The sequence below is a fragment of the Molothrus aeneus genome, chromosome 5 (assembly GCF_037042795.1).
Source record: "Molothrus aeneus isolate 106 chromosome 5, BPBGC_Maene_1.0, whole genome shotgun sequence".
In the NCBI taxonomy this organism is placed as follows: domain Eukaryota; kingdom Metazoa; phylum Chordata; class Aves; order Passeriformes; family Icteridae; genus Molothrus; species Molothrus aeneus.
In genome coordinates, this window is record NC_089650.1 from 8,812,901 (window position 1) to 8,836,646 (window position 23,746).

A 23,746-nucleotide genomic window follows, 5' to 3' on the forward strand; every position below is an offset into this window, starting at 1 on the left:
GGTGGTCTGATATGAAGGGTTGCACTGTCTTCTTCAGCAAACAACACACTTTTTCATGTTATGTTTTTCCAAACTTCCATCACAGCTGCACATAGAGGCACTCATGATATTGTCATGTGTCATGGAGCTTGGAAATGACAACTGAGTTGTAATAATAATAATAAACTAAAACCTTGACAAATTCCGACATCCAAACAAAGCCTCAATAATGTGATTCCCCCTTTTCCTCACAGTACAGACAAGAGACCAGGAATCCAATCCAGCTCCTTGCACCCCTTTCAATAAATAACATATGTTAGAGTTGCCTTTTTTTCTATTTTCTGACTTGCTGCCGAGATAAATAATTTCTGTGTAAAGGCACAAAGGGGAGTCTTTAATCTGGAAAAAGATACATTCTTTGTAAACTACTTTCTTGACAAATATTTGCAGCCATATATTCCAGAGTCACTTCACACCCCTGCCATGAAAAATTTGATTCACACTTCAAAATTCTGTAAAATTATTAGAAAACTCATTAAGGAAAAAAAATCAATTCTAGAAAATGTTTTGTAGAAGCTTCTGTTTCCAAAGCAACTTTTTATGTCACACTTTTCTATCAGATCTGGGAACTTTGCTGCATAGAGGTTTACATTATAATGTGCATTCAGTTATATTTTGACAGCCTTCAGTGGGCTGTTACAATGGTCTGTTTTCCAGGAAAGAAAGTCAAACCACCACACCAAGCTGAGCCTTTGGGGGTTGGTTAAATTGCTCATTAAACTGATGTTTAAGTATAGTAGGGGTTTTTTCTTAGCGTGGCAACTTGCCAATTTAACGTTGGGGAAATTCAGATGCAGATAAATTAAGTTTATAAGTAAGCTTGCTGAAATGACAAATGGGATTTGGAAAGCTGAAACAGGAGTTTCTGTTTCTCCTGTGTTATGGGGCAGTGCCCTCCACTGGCCAAATGCTCTCACTCTTGGAATAAAAGAGCAAAAAATTCACCGTGACTCCAGGATAAATACCTCCAAACCCCCTCAATGTCAAATTCTTGTAAAAGGTTATTGCACATTGCCACCAATTTATACTAATGCTAGCCTTGCTTTCATATTACATGGTAATAAAAATTGTTTGGGTGCTGAAATAAATCCCAAGGCGGCCCTTTTAAATAATTCCAAATTAGAAGTGACAAGACAAAAATGGGTAGTGCTAAAAAGTGTAATTTAACACATGACCATATAGTGGTAAAAAGTATAGAACCAGATTGGCAATTACTACTGTCTGTTAAATTTACACTATTTTACCTCATTCTTTTCTGGTCAGAACTGACAGATGCTTGCAAAAATCCCTCTTTGAAGCAATTTATAATGTTTTTGAGTGCCAAGCTAAGGACAGAACTAGTTGCATCAGTAACACCTGTGTTCAATGTACATGAGAGTGGGAATTAATAAGTGTCAAAAGCCAACAGACAATGAGAAACCTGGAAACAAGATGGATACAGATATATGCCCTCCACTCATGGTACTGTGGGTTACCCCTGGAACACTATTTTAATAAGAAAAGTGTTATTAATGAGTTTATAGTTGATTCAATTATCCTACACAAGATCACTATCCAATTACTGGATTATATAATATATAATACATAATATTATATAGTATATAGCATATAGTATATTCAGTGGAATAGAGTTGCTGGTGAGAAGGTGAACTCTTTCTTTAATAAGATTAAAAGCAATAAGCTATAGGAAGAAGTTAAGATGAAAATAGAATGATAAATGGAGCTGGCAGAGATAAACCAAAACAATAGAAAGATTGAAAATATGCTTGATGTTACAGGTTGAACACTTATATTTTCAAGCAGAGACAAAGAAGGACAAAAAATATTCATAAGACCCTGATAAAACCTTCACTACCATCTACAGATAGTGGAAGGCTGAAAGTCAGAAGATGGGTTTAACATCCCTTTTTTCAAGGGTTTAACAATGATCATTTTCTTTGATAACACTTAATGAAAGCTTTAAGGCCTAGCACAAGTTTTACCATTTGTCCCATTCACTTTGTATAAAATTTCTGTGTTAGTGGGCAATGAAGGAAATTAGTCATATTTCATATCTGCCAATCATATAACCTATTTCCTCTAGAAAAAACAAACCAGAACAACCAAAACCACAAAACCAACACATTTCCTAAACTTGTTTTAAAAGAGAAAAGCTAAAATTCTAAGGCTAACCATGAAGTACCCTCCTTTGAATACAAATTTGATTTTCCAGCCCAGCACACAGCAGTGCCCAGGGTACCCCCATCTCTGCAGAACCCAGCTCCGGTGAGGGGGGCAGCAGCTTTGCTCTGTTTTTCCAGGCAGCCTGCAGGGAGCACAAAGTCCAACAAAGAGAACCCAAGCCCCTGGCTTCATGAAGCCCCAAACCTCACAGGAGGGCCTGCTCACAGCTGGAGATGAATTTGGGATGCTCTTTCTGCATCAGGATTCACCAGTGATGACACAGAACAGGGCATTCAGTCATCCTCATCCTCAGGGTTTCAGTTTCCCCATTAAAAGAGGTTTGTTTTGCATCCATTGCCTCACCTCAGGTCTCTTTTCCCTCCTCCTCAGAGGGGGAAAAGATTGTTTAATAACCACATTATAATGCTGGGTTTTCCTGCTAATCCTTTTGTAGGTGAAACTCCCTTGTACAATCTAAGAGCCAGTTTTGTGCTATGAGCTTGAAATAAAAAAAAAAAAACCCAAAAAGCTGGAGGAGATGGGAACAGTGGATATCAGGTTGCTTCTGCAGTCAGGTCTGTGCTTCTGTTCCATTAAAGACCTCAGAGTGAGCCATTTTCACAGCCTCAGCACACTGACCTCACACACAGGAATGCAACACAAGCACCTTCAGGCTTTCTAAAGCTCTGCTCAGAGCTGGTTTCACCAGGGTTGGATTAAACCCATGGCTCCTAAGCACAGCTTAACTCTGCTGTGAACAGAGCCTCAGAAAGAAGAGCAACTGCTGGTCTCACTCCCAGCCCGTGAGAAGTCCTGAAGCCCCACTTTCCCTGTGGGAAACAGCTCTGAGCTCCCTGGCAGCCTGTTCCAGCTGAGGAGTCACTGCTCAGCTGTGCCCAGAGGGCAGAGCAAGGGCACTGGGTGTGCATCTCACCTGCCAGAGGGACCTGCTGACATTCACCCCCCTGTGACGCCAGCCGGCCACAAAACGCACACTCAACCACAGCTGCTTCGCCATGCTGACAGAGAATTTCTGACTTTTGCTTTTCCTCAGAGTGCAAAGAGCTTTCGACACCACAGCTTTAAACCACAGAGCTCTGAAAAACAAAAACAGGATGTCTGCCTCTAAAGCTGCTGCTCTGTATATTTTTTTCTGAGACTGTTCTATCAGGGACCAGAGGTTGGTGCAATCTTTCAGTGCAGTCTATTGGCCAAATTCTCTTTCCTGATGGAAGGTTAAACTCTGGTGTGAACGACAGAAAATGTTGTCATGGCCAAGGGTTCATGTCATCACAATAAAAATAGAACTAGCTAGAGATAAAAAAACCAAAAACACTACATCTTAAAGTTATTGGGTTCTCCTTTACTCTTGCAAAACTCCAGTGATTCAGTGATGGAGCCCTCTTCTGACTGTTCATCAGAGAATTTGAAATATTAGGTGAGTAATTATGTCAGGCAGTTAGGCAGTCCAAACATTTCTTGCTAAAAGTAGAACTACTCATCAACTGACTGAAATTAATATATTTATTTAATCCATCAGAATTGATTAATCTCTATAACCATCATTTTTATTCAGCTTTGGACACCTCAGAAGCAGCCATTATAAACCAACAGAGCTCTACTCAGGTCAGCAGCACATGGGATTTTTGGCCCCTGAGGAAATGGGCCAAAGATACTCAACAAGAACTTCAGGCAGCCACAGAGTTATAAACTGAATATCATGCTTTTGTCCCCTGGCACAGGAGTTGTTCACATTTGTGCAGAGATCACCAGAAACAAAATTCATCCCAGCTGTCTAAGGGATCCAAAGCAGCTGTGTTCCTACAGAAAGGTCTCCCAAGCTCCATTTTCCAGTTTGCTGCCTGATTTCACCGACACAAGGGCAGCTTAGCTTCTCCAGGTTTGCATGGACCACTCACATCAGAACTCCACTGGTGGATGCACCCACCACTGACAGTGGGAACCACTGGGAAGTGCTGCATTACATTGAACCGGTTTGCTTTCAGTCAAATACCACCTTAAACAACAATATCAGCAGTTTTCAAGCAGCCTGGTGCTTGCTTGCCAAAACCCACCTGAGTTACTGCGATGTGAATCTGTTACACACGTGCACATTGATGTGACAGAGCCTTGTCTAAGGCAATGAGGCTCAAGGGTAAGAAATCTGTTTTCCTGGGATATCATTTGCCCTCCTCACACACTGGAGGGAATTTTCAAGAGCATGTGGCCTAAAGCAAAGCTTATGTCACCAGAGAGCATCTCTGCTGTCATCCATGCAGCAGAGCAGACTTGATGAGCATCTATTGTTCACATTATAGAAAACAACCCTCAAAACATTACAGCTGTAGACCTGGTACCATGTTTAACAATCAACACAGGAAGCTGAAAAATGACCAGTTGCAGACTTTGAAATAAAGGTTTACTGCAGGATTGATTTTGTGGCTTAAAACACTTGCTGAAGCAAACAAAACTTTAGCTTTTGGCAGCTCCTCAAAGTCAAACTCGAGTTCACAAAGTGCCTCACGTGAAACTGTCATCATTGTGGGATCCTGGCATGAACTGATATGTGAAAGCCAAGTTTTCACTTATTCCGCAAGTTGGGAAGGCTGACTGTGTGTTCATATGTACATAAACACCCCCACACTCCCTTTTGGCTGAATTTTACTTTTGGAAGTGTTTTTGTTTTATCATTGACTGCTTTTATGACTAGGATGAAGGTTTGTTGGCCTAATTGAGTGAAAAGCAGAAGCCATGCTGCTTTGGAAAGCTCACACACCAAAGCAAGTGCAGCACACACCAAGACTTACCTGCTTACACTTCTGCCAAAAGACAGGACAAATAATCACACTGAGTATATCTAAAATTGATGTGTGTGTCAGGAAAATACAGTCTTAATATCTTACTGCTTGCATTGAAATTGGGAGTTTAAACCTGGATCCATAAATACAACACTTTCTGTGCTTCTCTCATAAAGCTCACAGTTTAAAGAAGGAGACACTACACATTTCTGCTCAAGAATCTCTTTGACTCTAAAATGAATGCATCCTACTAGGTAAAAATGCAGGCATAGAAAATGAGATGATCAGTGATAGAGATGAAAACTGCTATGTTCAGTTTAGAAGCAGAAAACTAAATGAAATGATGTTTTGACTTTGTTCTTACAGGGCACCTTTATAATTTCTGACTTTATGTTTTCTATACATTTGAAGATTTTCAATAGAATTTAGAAGCTATAATTTATACATATGTTTTTTATTGTGGGACTTGGAATGTAAAAATCCTTCATTTAGCAATTTCAGTTGCAAGATCATTCTGTTTCTATGCACTTGACATCTAGAGCAAGAGCAAATAATGATTTTGTATATATGACTTTAAGCTGTGTGGCACAGTACTTAAAATATCTCCATATATTAATTCCTTTTTTTCATTTGTGCACTTGATTATCTTTCTGCTACTCCTTTTTTCCACACAAGGGAAAAATGCATTTAAAAAAACCAAGAGGAGCTAAAAATGCAGGTACAGTTTTCACTACAAAAAGTAATTAACAATCCCACCATTCTTCATGCACTAAACAGTAGAAATAAGATTGGATCTGAGGGCTTTTTCTCCTCAAATGCAAAACCCTTTGCTTGCACTGTGCTGAATAAAAAGAAGAAAAAAGACCAATTTGATAGAACAATTGAGAATTCTCTGGTTTGAAAGCAAGGCCAATATGACATGTTGGGGAAGTACAAGGACCAGGATATGCCATATGAAAGCACAGTACAGTTACTGCAGATGTAGCAGACACATCATCTGTATGAGTTCCTTGGACAGAAAGTGAACACAGGATGTGAAAGAAACCCTCTTATAGGCAATCACACACAAAACCCCTCTTAAATGGAATCACATTGCTTTCAAATTCATCCTGAACACCACTGTGGATATTTTTCCCTATCTGAAAGCAAGCAAAAAAATTTTTTTTTCTTTTTTTTTTAACCCCAGATAAAGGGTTTTTCCAGTGACAAGCCCAGATGTTCTCCTGCAAGAGTGATCTCAGGTGAGTTTTTCATCAACATTTCCATAACATCCAAACATCAGCTAGATCTTCATGAACCTGCTAACTCAGGAGATCTCCTCACCAGCATTATTTGTGTCAGTTTCTGATGGGAGATAAAACATTGTTATGGCACCTGGATGTTCTGGTCCATCCAGGCCTTCCTCTGTGCTTTAATGCTTTGGTTTACATTTGAAATTTACTCCAGAATCCGCATGCCCAAAACAGGACATGTATTTTACAAAGGACAAAAGCGTGAAGGTTACTCAAGATCCTGATAAAACACAATATAAAGCTGTCCTGCATGATTATTTTCATTTCCAGAAATATTTGCTAAATGAACAAAAAGCAACAACTCAACAATCGCAGTGAATTCCCTGATGGGGATTTTCTGTCCTGGACAATAACTTCACTTTCATATTTGTGGAACATAATTTCCTTAAAAGCGTGCCTGCTTTATAAAAATACTACATGAGGTAGCCTTTCTATTTTCGGGCTGTATCTATAAATGACTATTTCGTTTAGGTGTCCAATCAATTTCTATTAGGACTGCTTTAGAGCTTAACCTGATGGGGCAGTCTACAAGTACAAAGCTGTCTGTAAAGCTCACAGCTCTCAGGAACTGTTTCAGCTGCCTTAAAAAGTGGGAAAACAAAGACACCAAGCTGCAAGCCACCCACCACAGAGCAGTGCTGCTTTTCCAAGCACCTGGCTACTTCCACCAAACTTCAGGCTAAACTAGGAAATGTTCATTTTTAGTTAAACGAGATCAAACCCACAATCACTTCAAGTGCAGCCAACCAGCCAAAGCACAGATCTTACTCAGTGACAGGTGTCCCTCATTGTTAATGAGCATTCAAGGGATCAGTTAAGAGCTGCTGCTCACTCACTGTGCCACGTCGGACACCGCTGGCAGCGGGGACTCCTCGGGTACCAGGTCAACGTCGTCAGTGAAGCTGCTGGCCCGTGACATGTCTGGGGTGTGCCCTTCCAAGCATCTTCTCACTGCACAGAAGATGCAAAGAGACCACCATACATTATCTACAATCTACAAGCTCTTGCCACGGCACACACATAGGTTCAAACACAAGGAACCTGTTCAGGAAAGGTTTGTATTCTTGAGGGCTATCTCCCACGAACAGAAATTAATCACCTCTGCAATACAGATGTGGGCAGGACAATAGAAACTATCAGATTCCCATTTCCACACTCAACACCATTTGGTATGTATGCTTTAATACCTTAAACCTTTAATACCTAGAACTACTATTTCAAATGTTATTATCACACAAACAGAATACTCCAAACCAAAGTGCTCTCCAGTCACTACAGCCACCAGTGTTCCAAATTTCTCCCACGAACCAGGAAGCCTCAGGTGGCTGGCTGCAGTTGGCTCTGCAGGATAACCATGGTGGATACGAGCTGCGCTGCAGTTTAGCTCATGTTCCAAGTGTTACAAAGGTACAAATTTCATTACAGGTTTGGAAAACATACAGTGGTCAACTAATGGAGGCATTCACTAAGACACTACAAAGATCAGAGAAGTGCAGCTAGCCCTGTAAGTGGTAAAATCCAATGTTTTCTAAAGATTTCCATCCAATACAGGGCTGACATCATCATGTACATGTGGTGTACATGTACCTAAGTTCAGATGCATCAATATTCAGAAGCTATTTCTGCTGCAAGTTCTCTTCCTTATCTTTTTCTGCATTACCTTGGTTCAAAAGCTATAAAGTGCATCTAGCTTAAGTTGCCCTGATCTAAAAGCAATTTCATTCATGATTCCTGGTGATCTAACAGTTTCTAAGGAAGCTACCTATAAATTTGAATTCTGATCATCCTTGAAAGCACAGCACATGAGCTGACAGAGTCTAACTTGGAAAATGGATAGGATGACACATGCAAATTCAAGGGAGGCAAAAAAAAGTGTGTGTGGGTGAATCACTAAAATTAAGCATCATAACAAGTAAAGACTAAATAGTGTCACTGGTAGATGCTGTGATAACAACCCACGTTACAGAAATAAGAAACCTTGCCTCCTAGAGAATTAAATTGCTGAATTCTCCAGTTAATTCCAGAACAACACTTTAGCTGGATTTCATTCAAGTTCAAGCCCACAACACCAGAGCTTGCTATTGGAAGAGCCATAACCCAAGTGGCAAGGAATGAAAATGAAGTCCATGGAAAAGAATTATGAAATAGTGTAACTGAACACTGACAAAGAACATAAAATGATAAAGCTATTTTATTTACCTCTGCTGCATTAGATCACAAACTGTGTGTTTCCAGGGGAAACCCAAATCTTCCTGGCACTGGGAGCACGAACTTCTGTGCTCTCCCAGCACTACTGAAACACTTTGGCTGTTCTAGAGGAGCTTTATTTTGTGAGACCTGCCAGTTCTGCATTTGTTCTGATAGACATTTTCCCTGTAAGAGAACTATGTGGCCTCCTACTTTGCCAGACAAAGTCTTGAAACACACAGATCCCATATTTGAAGTACGGCTTTGGGAAGCACCAATCTCTGAGCAAGTAACACTGCAAAATTCAACTGGGGGAGCTTTGGCTTCAGCTACAGTAAGGTTTTCCTCATAGGAACTTAGCAAAACTTGGGATTGGGCCAAGGCAGAGCTAAATCACTGTGCCCATATAAGGCACATCAGATGAACAGGAAAACTCTGCATTGCTATCAATTCCTACTCCACAGTGAACTGCTGAAAGGGTCAGAGCAGGGTCTAGTTAACTCATGGCAGTTTGCCTCCTTCATAGCACTGCATAGATACTAAAGTTATTGCAATGCATCTGCCATGAGAAGTGATAGGATTACATTTTAGTCCTGTTGTTCTAGGGGTTTGGTCTGTTACTGCTTTATCAAACTCCTCTGTGGCTCATCACACCACTGTTTGCAATCTGCATCCAGGCACTCCTAAAGAGCCCAGAAAACCTTAACTGTTCACATTTGGCTTGCTAGCTCCTTTTCTGAGAAGTTTTCCCTACTGCAATGTGCCCCACAACACGTTGGTTCTGAGCAAGGGTGGATGAGAGCAGGAGCCAGAGTCCAAACCTTCTCATCCTCACCAGTCTCATGTGCTGTGCTCAGCAGCTCTGCTGTTCCTGCAGGAGCACCTGGAGCCTGCCCTCTGACCAGGGACCTCCTGCTGGGATGTGGGGAACCTCATCCTGGGATTTAAGAGCCTCTGCTTGGTTACCCACACAAGCAGGACAAGCTTCTGTTGTGCCTTTACATAAGGCAAAAGCACCCAAATCTTCCCTTTGGTGAGGACTGCTGTGATTATCTGTGGCAGTCTCATTCCCCAGGGAGGGCACATTTCATTCCTGCTAGCATTTGGGAGAAGACAATGATGTGATCATGAATCCCACACAAGCAGGAGTTGTGTAACACATACTCTGTAGTAGATTTTATCAGCTGTATGGAACTTGTGTACTTAACTCCACAAAATTAAGTATTTAGGTCACGTCTCGGAGGTTGCCTCACTGCTTCCCCTCTCCCCTCCCTCTATCCATGGTTAGATCCATGGATAGAACCATTTTTGCCATTTTGGTTGCAGACTAGATTTATCTCAAAAGTATTAAGAGAAAAAAAGAGCTGCTCACAGAAGAGCTGCTCTAATATATCAAGATAAAACAGAAATCACAGCTCTGAGGCTCATCATATTTGGGTGCTGAGATTTTGAGGTTCCCTGCTACTCTGCTACTCTCAGAGCCACATGACTCAATTCAAAGTATTAGTTTTGGGAAGTATTAAAGCTGTCACCAGAGAATACTCTTTTTATCTATGCAACCCTAAAGAAGTTGTTTAATACTGATTTCCCTCTATGCTTTTAGAATTCATTCATTTTATGTGTTTCTGCTTTAAAATATTAACACAAGAATAATGTGTTCTGGTCCCTAAATGAATGCTAATGGTAAATTCATGTAATACATGGTATTTCTAAATATTTTCTGTCCTTTAAGTGACTGTCAGAATTGTGAGCAGTTATTTTCTTATTCAAAACATTCATTCTGGAACCAACTCAGTTTTTGCAGTTAACTCACTTTCCTTGAACTTCCAAAACTCATTTAGACAGCAACGTTCAGTCATAAATCAAAATTCCCCAAAAAATCACACGAAAAGGGACAATTTCTTTTTTAATGTCAATTATCCATAAGCTCCTGAGCAATAAAGTAATTCATAATAATCATTCATGATAGTGCTTTCACTTTGAGGAAATGGGGAGCATTATAATACATTCAACACACGGCAGTGATGTTTTCCAGAAATAAAACTCAAATTTGTAAGGCCCAGCTACTACAGATGGTAGTTTGTAGCAGCTGCAGCTCAAGCCAGAATAACTCTGTCTTCCCTCTCTATATTTATTTTCATAAGATTTCCTTGTCCAAACTGACTTTATGGGAATTAATGCCCTACATTTGATGCTGCAGAGTACTAAGCAGAGGAGGCAAGGAAATATGAAGAGGGAAAAAAGAGAAGCCATCCCTCCCTTCCATGTGTTACTACTCAGAGTATGAAGAAGCTGTACTGGTTTCATCATAAAATATACAATATTTTATAAGCATGAAGAGTTAGAAGCAGCAACTTGAAAATACAGAATAGTATCTAGCACACTACAACAAACTCCAGTGATGCCATAAACCCAGGAAGCCCCAAAACAGAGCAACTGATTAAATCAAACAGCAAAAAGAAAGTTAAGTTTCATATACTTTTAATTTCTAAAATGGTGAAGTGATAAAATAAACACATCAAAACATAACCCAGAGGAATTTTTTGTAATGCTGTTTGGCTTTATCTAACCTTAGAGTCCTTATCTATATTCCACTGACTTCTGACTTTGTATTATGGGGAAAAGGCAAGCTCCCAAATTAGAAATGCAACAGAAAACATGGCTGCATAATTGTGGTCATTCCTAAACAGCCAATGCCTATCAACAGCAGGACAGAATAACAAGGAGGATGTTGCACTATCCTCTTCTCAGATAAAGAAGGAGAAATAAAAGGAGGTCTCTGTTCCTTCAGTGCCACTGTCTCCTCATCCCTTTCAGATCAGAAGCAGTCAAAACCCTCTCTCATAATGCCAGGCTGCTCTACTCAGTACCATCAGTACAGAGGACATAAACATATGATTTAATTTCATCTGTGAGGCTGCATCTTGACAGAAGATCCCTGGGATAACCATGCTTCCTTTATCTGCAGGGATGAACAGCCTGTGAGATCACACTGCTATGTCTTGTCTACTTTCCTGTGTCACCTCACTAAAAATATTGTATTTGTAAAGCTGCACAGAGGCAAACTGGTTTGGGGCTGAGACTGGGACATCTCCAAATCTTCATTTTCCTCAGAAGAATAAAGGAAAGTCAACAGCTAATGAAAGCCCAGAGGCCTGGAAGTGTCTGACGCCTCAACACCAGCCTGCTTTTAAAAACCTCTTCAACTTGCTTTTGGTATCATTTATCTCAGCAGGCAAATGGCATTCAAGCTCCTCTGAGGAATCATGTTGGAATAATACAGTAAAACATAATTAGCATGATTTTTTACCAAAATTATAAGAGCTTTTCTTCATTACAGTGTGAAGCTACAGTAGTGTCAGGAGTGCACTCAGTACTACTCCAAATAAATATATTTTTACTTTAATTTTACGTAAAACTGTTACAAATCTGAGCATCTGAAGCCGTGATTTTACATCCTTACCACACACTCAAATGTCAGGCATCTGCAAATGCCACATACTCACACTGTCCCTCTCTTAGAGCTACAAGTACAGTTAAAAAAGCCCAGGCTACTTTCTGTACCTAATTTTAGGCAGCTAAATTTATTATCATCATTCAAGATGTGGCTGATTTAAATTCAGGACAATGCACAAGAATTGCATTTTGTCCCCAAAACATCTGCACAATCACACCAAAATTAATTAAGCAGTGGTTTGCAAGGAGAACAGAGATAAAAGAACATCTGAAAAGCTGAATTGAGTAATAAGAATAAATTTGTATTTGCTGCAGACACATTGCTAACTCCATGCAAAAAGTGCTGAGCACTCTTCCTGCTGTAGTTACAGACGGGCTGCAAGTGTTTTAGATAAACTTCAACATCTGGTTTCCTGTGTATCTGATTTGAAACAATCAGCACTCAAAATGCACTAATGCTGCCTTTATTTGTTGCACATTCTTCTGTTTAGATAAGCCTGCAGGCCAAATTACACACTGCCTTAGAGCCCCTGGAACTCAATCACTCATTACAGGGCTGATGGGACAGCACAGGGATGTAAATGAATACCAACACATTACTGAAAATCACAAGGGCATGTAGCACTGGAAAAATGCATGTAGTGCTGGATAACAGGCAGAGAGAAACAATTGAACACACTCTTGAAAGCACATGAGGATGTGTTATCTACCCAGCTGCCCCAACATCCTTTTCATACCTAGCACAGAAGGATGTAACACAAAAAAAGGAAAAACGGGAAGACGAAACGGGAAGACGAAACGGGAAGACGAAACGGGAAGACGAAACGGGAAGACGAAACGGGAAGACGAAACGGGAAGACGAAACGGGAAGACGAAACGGGAAGACGAAACGGGAAGACGAAACGGGAAGACGAAACGGGAAGACGAAACGGGAAGACGAAACGGGAAGACGAAACGGGAAGACGAAACGGGAAGACGAAACGGGAAGACGAAACGGGAAGACGAAACGGGAAGACGAAACGGGAAGACGAAACGGGAAGACGAAACGGGAAGACGAAACGGGAAGACGAAACGGGAAGACGAAACGGGAAGACGAAACGGGAAGACGAAACGGGAAGACGAAACGGGAAGACGAAACGGGAAGACGAAACGGGAAGACGAAACGGGAAGACGAAACGGGAAGACGAAACGGGAAGACGAAACGGGAAGACGAAACGGGAAGACGAAACGGGAAGACGAAACGGGAAGACGAAACGGGAAGACGAAACGGGAAGACGAAACGGGAAGACGAAACGGGAAGACGAAACGGGAAGACGAAACGGGAAGACGAAACGGGAAGACGAAACGGGAAGACGAAACGGGAAGACGAAACGGGAAGACGAAACGGGAAGACGAAACGGGAAGACGAAACGGGAAGACGAAACGGGAAGACGAAACGGGAAGACGAAACGGGAAGACGAAACGGGAAGACGAAACGGGAAGGAAAAAGAGGGGAAAAAAAGATAAAAGGAAAAAAGAAAACCATGCAACCAAAAACACCCACACAAAAAAACCCAACCCCCCCCCCAAAAAAACCAACAACAACAGGAAAAAACCCACAAACTACAAACCAGACAAAAAACCCCCAACAAACTCCAAACATTTTCTACAGCATCATAAATATGCCTACTTTAGAAGAGATATTTCACAATCAACTTCTTTAAATGCAGCATGTCAGCCTAAAACATCCAGCTGAATATTCTGCATGGAATAACTTGAAGAGCAAGCAAGTCTCCATTCTGCTGAGGCTGTGCAATGCTTGGCACTCTCTGACAAGCAGGTTTGTTGACAGCCTCAGAAAGTGGTCAGGGACCAAGTGCACAAAGAGCTGCAAGGATCATGCACAGATGGGACCTGTCAGAAGGGAATCGGAGATGAGTGGAGCAGTCCTGCAGTGCTGGTGCCCCTCACTGTCTGTTCAAATACCCAGTTATGATCTTCACTGGGCTCAGCCTGGCCCCTTTCAGACCCAGCAAGCACAGATTTTCCTTGCCAATTTGATCTGAAAAACCTTTTTAAATGCCTATTGACAGTCCTGTGATAAAAGCATTCATAAAAACATGGAGCCAAAGCTACCAGTCTAGATACTTTTAACTTTTGTATTTCTGCTTGCATTATACCTGTGATTGGTTTTCTGTTTTTTCATGGGAATGACTCTCAATAAAAGGGATGAGGCTTGGACCATTCTGGGCTACTCTGTGTCCATGGCAGGGCTGGAATTGGATGATCTTTAAGATCCCTTCCAATCCAAAGCATTTGGGACCTTCTAGCCTGTTCAGCTGAGCAAGATGGAAGGCAAAAGTTTTGTTGTAAGAAGTAGAGGCTTTAAGGGCATTTCCATGTGCATGGGAAAAGATCTGTGGCTGGCAAGAGTTCCACTGACTCCTGAAATGCCTCATCCTATCCCTTTCTCCTTTAACAAGAAGAAGCATCCAGGCAGTTGCACCACTTACAATCTACAACCATGCAATAATATTCAAAGTCTTGACCAGCATGCACTACAAAATCATGGCTTGGCTTGGAAAGGCTCCAAAACAAAGAAGACAGGCAAACAGGCAGCCTGCAACTGAACCCTACAGCAGTTTCTCATTCTCAACCCAAATCACAGAAATATCCCATCTCTTAAAATACAGGGTCAACTTCAACATTTCATCTCTCCTTGGCTCTGTTCCTGAAAAAAAGTATTGCCTTTTTCTCCTTATGAAAGATTTTTCTTCAAAAGATACACAAAAAAAGTGGACTTCCAAACTCCTTCAAGTCTGTGTGGGTGATGTGGAGAGTATGAGTGGGTAAGGTCTGGCAAAGAGGTTGGAAAACAAATTTTCCCTGTTGGCTGGGGAAGGGAAGCATCAGAGATACCCACAGAGTGAATTGCACAGTAGATATATTATTGATGAAGGATGACCCCCAGCCAGAGAATAACGTGCAATGACTCCAATGATTTCAGAAGGCTGAACAATTGCTTTATTAAGCTATACTCTATTACATACTACACTACACTCTATACTAAAACTATACTACAGAAAAACCCATGACCCTTACCAGACAGTCACAACACAGCTTTGACCTAATTGGTCAATCAGGCCAAACAACCATCAGCAGAGTCCAATTAACAATCCCTTTTGGTAAACAATCTCCATAACACACTCCACATGTGCCAAACAACAGGCACAGCAAGTAGAGATAAAAATTGTTTTCTCTTCTCTCTCAGCTTTCTCACTGCCTTCCCCAGGAAAAACCCTGGGAGAGAGAATTATGTCTCTCTCTGTTCAAAGAGCATGTGAATACCACAATATAATAATTAATAGCTATTAAATTGTGCCTCATGGCTGCAGCAGGAGGATTATGACAGCAGGAAAAACACAGAAATGGGCTTCTTTTCATGATCTCCTGGGGCCCAAACACTGTCATAGCTGGTCCAGGGGGGATGTGACCAGGATGCCTTTGGGAAAGCATCTAACTGGACAAGTTATATTCAAATGATGCCAAGAGAGCAAAGTTTTTCAATATTCTACAGCAAACTATTTTGACAAGCATTTCTTTAGTGGCTTAAGACTTAACCTGTTTATTTTGCTTATCTGACACGATCCTTGTGCCCACAAGTACTTTTAACATGTTTTTGAGCTGGAGATACCATCTACACCTTGTGAATATATTCAGAGATCAGCTCTCCAAGACCAAATTCAGGTCACCAATTCTGATGCATTTAACTTTTTAAGGCTGGAAATACTTGACTGTTCATTCAGTTATTCTGAAGAACGAAATGTACAGCAATGACAGTGAAGAAAAATAAGACAAAAATAGCTTTCAAAGTGATCCTTCTTCACTGCTCACCTTTTTTTTTTTTTTTTAAGGACAAGAAGAACTTGACCTTAAACTGAAACAATTAATAGTCAGTGAAATGTAATTTGGCAGCTTGTTAGCTCTGCAAGGAGAGCTCTTAACACATACAAACTCTTAGAATTACACATAGGGAATGTATCATGTAATATAAATATATAGAGTTACATTCCATTATGGGATTCAGAACTGCCATTATAGTAAAAGTGTTTATTTTAACAAGGAAGTACAGTTTTAGTGTGGCTATTAAAGAAAATAAACCAGTCTGAAAACATTTTTATTTTTCATGACTGTTAATGGTCAAAGCATACAAACTGCAGTGAGAGTAAAACCAGAAACATCTGAATTGTTGTCAATGTTTTGACTCACAAGAACACAAAACCCAGTTACTGTAATTACAATGAAATATACCACAATTATTTGCTGGTCTTGTGCAGTTCTTGCTCTCCCACAATTGAAATCTTGTAGAAAAATTTCCCTATTTACTAGTGTTAATCATGAATTCAATACAGACAACTCAACAATTCAATATTGTTACCAACCTGCCTGTTCCACACTGAAAAAAAAAAAAAAATCTGTAAATTAAAGTAAATCTTACTAGCAGAGGAAATAATTTCCATGTTTGTCCTTAAGCTCAAAACAATTTCAACAAAATAATCCACAGCTGTTGACTGCACTAAATGAAAACTATTCCTAACTAAAGATTCAGCTTTATTATTATTATTATTTCATACATTCCAGGTGTAAAGACACAACATTTTATGGGAGTATTCCCTACTTCAAATATATTTGCTGCAAATACTTATTTTTTTTAATCTTTAATGTGAGGATATTTTAGGTAGGGCAGTAATTTGAGTAAGAGTCCAAGTTACAACTGTTAAAAAGAGAATTCAAAGCAGCCATTGTTATGCATACCCAATGCAATAAAAATTTTGACTGAAGGAATCTTCAGATCATAGAATTCAAACTGAAACATCTTATAAGCACAAACCCTCTTACAATAAGTTATTTTCCTAGAAATACTGCAAATTAACTGATTACATTTTATTTGAAATTAATGAGGTCTTCAATTCTGTACTTCAGGGCTTAGTTGGGATGTGCATCCTTTATTAATGCCACATTCCCACTTCCTCATGCTGCTTATTCAGAACTTCTATTAGAAAATATTTATAATTAAAGAGCTTAAAAATAGTCTAAAGAAATCGTTAAACTTTTGCTGCTAGTATTAAAACTCAAATGTTTTGAAACTCAGATTCTGAGAAGAGCCAGAATTATTACATCTCCTACACTCCCAATAGTAATCTAAAAATTCATATGACAAGGGCATGGTGATATTTAAAACTGAGAGACAACCCTGAGGTGGAACACACCCTGAGTCAGAGACCTAATGATGCCATTGTGGAGATACATCTGAATGTGCCCTGTAGCTCTTGGGACTGAGGGTGACCTCTGGCAGCAGCCAGGGCTTTTCTGTGACAGTGAGAAACACACAGATGTCAGGAGACAGAGCCCTGCTCTCCCTCCTCCAAGGGACCGGCACAAAGAGGGTGGAGAAGTTTCATCAACACCAGATTACAATGCTGAAGTTCAGGAGTGACTTGACTGAGATCAGCATCTTCAGGGAAAAGAGATATTGGACAAATTACAACAGATGTGTGTTTTCCTACCCCACAAGCCCTATTACAAGGCTTTGGTTCCATTCAAGCTTCTTTAAACTACCTTACTGAGGACTGAGACACAAAATCATCTTTGCTATGTGTGAAAGTAACATGGCCCAATTCTCATTCTTAGTGCTATTAATCTTAATATTTTTCACACTCAGAATTTTTATTTCTATATAAACATGCCATTACAGATGTTGAACCCTAACAGAGCCATCAGGGGAAAACCCAATTTCATGACACCATCTTGATTTCCAACCAAACATTTTAATTTTAACAACAACAACAACAAAAAAGTGTCATTTGGTTTCTAAGCCATCCACCCAAATCCATTCATTTTCTAACCAACATCCAACATTCATTGTTTCAGACACATTGCCAATACGACAGAAATTGAAAATTTTTTTGGATCATCTGCTTTGTGTCACTGACCAACCAAAGATGCTCTGCTATCTGTAGGCAGGCAAACCCTAGCAGAATATTCCCTTCCACTTTCTGTGGCATTAAAGATTCAGATACCACTCAGTGTCATAATTCAGGTGGAGAATCCAAGCAGTAAGTTCCAAGCTCCATCTTGTCCTATAATATCTACTACAATCATATTATAACTGGAATAAATGTTTCTCTAGAATAACTTTCATTAGAGCATTTGGATATTTTTTCTTTTTAGATTGTAATAGCTCACAGAAAATTGTTAAGTTGCTGTTTTAAGTAAGCCAACAAATCCGTTTGTGTCTGAAATAAGAGCTTGCTCAAGATTGAGCTTTTGTCCAGCAAAATGAATATTTAGGACTTCTCAAGTAATCATTCAGTAGTGACTTGAAATAACCATTTCACTTCATCTATTAAATGTGGACAGAATGATAATTCATTACAGATGTGCATCTATCTTTTTTGGTAAGTGTATTTAGGGGGTAGTAGGATTCCATGGCCACCCAGATGCAGAGTACAAGCCATCTCAGGAGGGTATGTACCACTGCTGAGACAGAAAAATCCTCAGCTGGGTTGGCCTAATATCAGATAACAACAGACCAGGACAAAGAACTGTTTCATGCACTGCCTTGTCTCCAGATGAGGTGAAGAGCAGATGACAGGACAAACACACAGTGCTGGGTTTCACACAGAACTCCCTATGGGCTGCACTTTCCAGGACTGAGGTGGTACCCAAGGATCCTTGATGGGGCTTCTGACACAATAAATTTGTTCCCATGGCATTCAGAAAACATCACAATTTGTTTACACTGATTTAGTGCAGATCTGAATGCTCACTTGCCCAGTGAATGGAATTTTCATGCAGTGGCCTCCAACACTGTTAATATTGCTGCAGGACAAAAAATGCAACACTGGTGAAGAAGCATGTCACGGCCCTAAAGAGGTAGTATCAAAGCAAAATTAATTTCATTCAAATAAACTCTCAGAGAAAGGTGTTACAGACTCTGGAAATGGCAAAGGCACAGCCCAAGAGGTAAATTACTGCTCTGGGGAGGATAACACAAAGACTCCTATTACAACCCCAAAGCATTGAGACCCAAGACTTTCACTGCCATTCAGAGCCCTGGCAGCACAAATGTTTCACCCAAGGATGAGAGATTTGGTTTCAGATCAAAAGAGAGAAATTATTGTTGTTCTCCACCTCCCCCTTCCTTTCCACTGATGCTCATGTGCACTTATTTCTTTATTCTGAACACTATGTTTTGCTATTGGGGACACCTCCCAGATGTCCCCCAAACTGGTGCTTTATGAGCTGCCTTTGCTATAAAGTGCAAAAAAAATGCTTTAGTGTTCCCTTATCCAGACTTGGATAAGGCCCTTTCCCCATCTGAGAGCCAGATTTAAATGGGTTGGAAGTTACAGGTGGCTGGAACACTTGGTGGGTGTAAAGCACTGACCATTTCTGGTTTTGCAAAGGTGATGATGATGGGGTTTGCTTACATGGCACAGAATCTCCTCCTTGATGCCTTATCTCCCCCAGCACAACTTCTTCAGACAGCTGTCAGAGAAGTTAACAAGATAAACACTGGAAAAATCCCTGACAATTCCATCTGGTGCAGAGAAAAATTGCCTGGCCCAGGCACAGCAGCAGCTAAATGCAGTGAGGGAAAGGGAAGACTCTGGATGTGTCACTGCACCCTAGGAAATGGCAACACACCAAAACCCCATTCAGTGCCTGAGAGGGGAGATGTGGAAATGAAAGAGGAAGCAGAAGAGAGCATCAGAGCTCCTTAAGAAGCCTTATTCTGAATTATTTCAAAAAGTTAGCAATAAACCTGCTCAAATTTACTTTTTTATAAGAAATTACTACTGAAACAGGCCCTTAACTGACTCCAAATTAAATTGCCTCACTCTCCAATTATAAGAGAAGTCCAGAAAGTATTTCAGCCCAGGTTCTTTCCACTTTAACCAATTCACATCCAAAACTGGCAGACATCAATGCATTAATTTATCCAGCAAAGAACACCCTTACTCTTTTAAGGAGGCTTCAGAAGATGACAAAAAATAATGAAAGTTGAAGTCTTTACCAGGCAGAAGCCCCATAAAAGCCATCATGACCTCACCCAAGTAGATCTCTAGCAGCTAAAAGTGACTTTGCTCATCTCACCTGTGAACAGACCTAACTGTGCTACCAACATGATTTTACCTCACAAGAAACAGCGCAATCACAGAACTTCCAGAGATCCCATTTCTCCAGGAGAAAAAATTAAACCAGAAAAGCAAGACCCTATTTAACACATTTTATCATGGTCAGGCAGGTCTGAGTGTATTTTTTGCATGCTTTCTGCTCATCAGGATTTTCAAATTCACCCCTGTAAGGCCTTCAGCTGCTGGACCCCTGCATACACCAGAACCCAGTGCACACTCTCTGTCCTCTGTCTTCTACAAGGTTATATAACAGGAGCCAACCTGAGCCCTTCGCATAAAAAGCAAGAGAAACTTGTAGGCTTTATCTTGGGCTGCCCTTGGTCCAGGAAAGCTCATTTAGCACAAGCTAATCTTGGATAGACCCAGGTCAACCTGACCTGAAAGGATCTTAATTGGGTTAGTACAACCAGCTCTGGATATCCCATTGCCATGGTCTGATTCACCCCATCAAAAACAGTATGAAAATGCCACCAGCAGCAAACACTGGCATTATGCTGCTTAAAGTTTGTTGGGTTTTTTACAACTGGAATCAAGTTCTGAGAGCTCAGAACAGTATAAGAGTTAAAGGAACACAAACAGACCCAAGGGGTCAGACCATGGCTGCAGTTTACATACTCATGGGGCAGATCCAGGACAAGGCTGTGCGCAAGCCAGAATTCCTGGAATTAGTTATCAGAATTGTATTACAGATGTTCTCCTCATAATTCACCTTACCCAAAGGGGAAGAACATATTCTTCTCCTCTTACAGGGGACATTAAGTCCATGTCAGCAAGGAAGATGGAAAGAAAATCCAAAGATTTGTCTTTTTCTTTTGGAAAGAAAGAAAATCCAGGAGCCTTTTTTTCCTTTATTGCTGGATTATCACTATTACAGATGAAAAAGACAAAAATAGTATCTAATTAAAATAATACACTGTTCTAAAAGCCATCAGCACTGCTTTATATTCCCAAGCTGGCTACTTTCTGTTGTGTTTGGTAGAACCAATCACATGTCTATTCTTTCCACAATACAAAACAGGAGGTGCCCTAAAGGAGTTTTACCCACATGAGCATGGAAGGGAAAGTAGGAGAACTCCCTAATAAAGGGGGCAAAAGAGAGAGGAAGGGGTATCCCAGAAATTCATCAACCTCCCCCACTTCTATGGGCTTTACCCCGGAGAAATTCCCATAGAAATTATGGCCAGGTCACCTGGGATGCTCACAGCAAAGTTCTCTGAGTAGAACACTAAGAAGAAAGATTTTCCAGAGACAATTACTCACTCATGGTTTCCAAAGTGGTTCTATTAAAAAATATATGTTCTCCTGCAAGTGAACATGATTGATATTTGAAAAAAAAATAAAAATTGAGTCTTTCCAACTTCCCTAGTAAAGAAGGAATGCATTGTCAACACAAAACATTGTTTAAATGCATGTTCTTTTTCCATGTATCTCCCTCTGAGTGGGCAATGGTTTCCATTTGATCAAGTATTACTACCCCAGTCAGTCTTGAGTTTTATTCAACAGGAAATTCAGCTAAAAGCAGGTATCAATAGCTATCTATAAAAGTCCAACACCCCAGTTCTGCGGGAAAGACTAAAACTTTTAACCAAACCCACTCGTAGATAATTGGCTGAAGCTTTTTACAGCCTCAAAATCTACTCATAATTTAACATTGCATTCTGTCAAAAAAGTAACAAGGTCAAAGTGTTTCATCAGTTGTAGTCAAGCAATGCTAAACAGCTCAGAATTTGGCCCAATTTTAATCAATACAAAGAAACAGTACTACTCACTTGGAAATTTATTAACTCTGATCAATAGATTTCATACAACAGCTGCACAAAATCAGCCAACGATGCAACCTATACAGAACACTGCAAATATTTGCTCATTGGGAAATTACTGTTGTTTCCTTTTCTCTTTCCAAAAGATAACAGTATTGCAAAACATGATTTAGCCAAGTATTCCAATGCTAAAGGTGCACCAGTTGTATGTACACAGCAGATTACTGGACACTCCAAAATCGAAGGGGAATCAGTTCCAGATGTTTTCCACTGATTAAATTCAGCCTGAGCAAGGTTAAGCAAATGACAAGCAGCTGCTTTTCTTTTTTGCCATAGTCATGAAAAATCCCCTCAGAGCTCTGAGTGACTCTAACTGGCTGACACTGGGTGCAGCACCTTTTTCCCCTGAGTTTTCATGATTACAGAGACTGTGAACAGCCTCCAGAGCAATGAACTCTCTCCACCTCCAGTCTGTCAGATTTTATGCAGATAAAAATTAAAAGGAAAAAGCTCAAAAGTAAAAACAAATATTCTTTTAAAATACCCCAGTGATGTAAATCCTAAATCACAGGCCCCCTCACTGCATACAATGCTGTCTCCTGAAGCAAGTCAAAGTGGAACTAAAGAAATATTAAGGTGTCACTAAACCAGGCCATGGCTCAATGCAGCACTGGCATCACCTTCATAACCCATCACTTCACTTCAAACAGAGCAGAAAGGCTTTTTTACCATGCATAGAGGTTGACACAAAGCTTTACTTCTTAGGCTTGTCTCCTATTTATCCTCAGACATTCAGAGGTTGTTTTTTTTTTCACACCTGATGGGATTAAACTGAAATAAAGACATTATGGATATGCATATGTGTGTGTCCTTAAGCAAACTGACAGGTCAGATTTTCCATCCCTGCATTTATGCTGAGCAGGGCAAGGAAGCATTTTCAAAGCACAGAACTTCCAAATTCTTTCCAAGGCAAATATTCCCATGGAGCTGTGGCTGGGGAGATCTGGGAAGAATAGCACGCACGCCTAATACCAAAATTATTTCCAAGCACTGTCTGTGACTGCAAAGAGCTTGCTGAGCAAAGAGACACATCAAGCAAAGTAAATTGCTTAGAAGTGGCTACACCTGGCTACTTCAACAGGGAGCAAAACTAAAATAAATGGAACACTCAGCCTTTTCTTCTCTATTTTTCAACTAATGGTTATTATATACGGACACAGCCCCCTCCAAAGAACCAGTGTTTATTTTGATTCTAATTATAGAATCTTTTCAGCATTCCCAGCTGACATACAACAGAAATAAGCAAAATACATGATTTTCAAGACACTAATTCACTTTGAAGAAAAGTATATTTTAAGGAGTAGTAAAAGTGCATGTACTACTCCACCACCCAAGTAAAACCAGTTTAAAAGGCTGTAATTTTTATACATGATGCCCTCATCTTCTACAATAATGTTTTGTCATTTCCATCAGAAAAAATCCCAAATTTCTGTGGCTGAAAAGTAGCTTTATGTTTTAGATTAAATAATATCATATTTTCCCCACAGAGCATTCACTACATTTGCTGCAAATACTAGCTTTTCTTGCAAAAGCTGCCATTCCTGATTACCACTCCTCCTTGTTTATGCTGAGGATAAACAACCGTGCAGGCCCATGTTTAATCCTGCATTGACTAATTGCATTCTCCACTTCTGTAATGCTGTGTCAGTCTAAAAACACTTCATAAACAATTAGGACCTCACAAAATCTCCGTGACAGAGACAAGACTTACATTCATGGAACAGATGATGCAACCCAAGCACAGTGAGTTAATTGTCTGCCCGAGGTCACCCCCAGAATCGGTAACAGAATTCAGGAATTCAGCCCTCCCT

The 23,746-nt window shown here is 40.2% G+C and overlaps 1 protein-coding gene across 1 annotated transcript in view; it reads right to left on the reverse strand.

Annotated features, from left to right (window-relative positions):
* The window catches only part of LOC136556524 (potassium voltage-gated channel subfamily KQT member 1-like), a 410,734-nt gene that overhangs the window by 329,886 nt on the left and 57,102 nt on the right, over positions 1 to 23,746 (reverse strand). Inside the window, exons 11-12 of the mRNA XM_066549787.1 lie at positions 7,129 to 7,243; positions 5,010 to 5,021 (exon numbers count right to left, since the gene is read on the reverse strand). Coding sequence (XP_066405884.1) covers positions 5,010 to 5,021; positions 7,129 to 7,243 — 127 coding nt within the window. The remainder of the gene's footprint in view (positions 1 to 5,009; positions 5,022 to 7,128; positions 7,244 to 23,746) is intronic.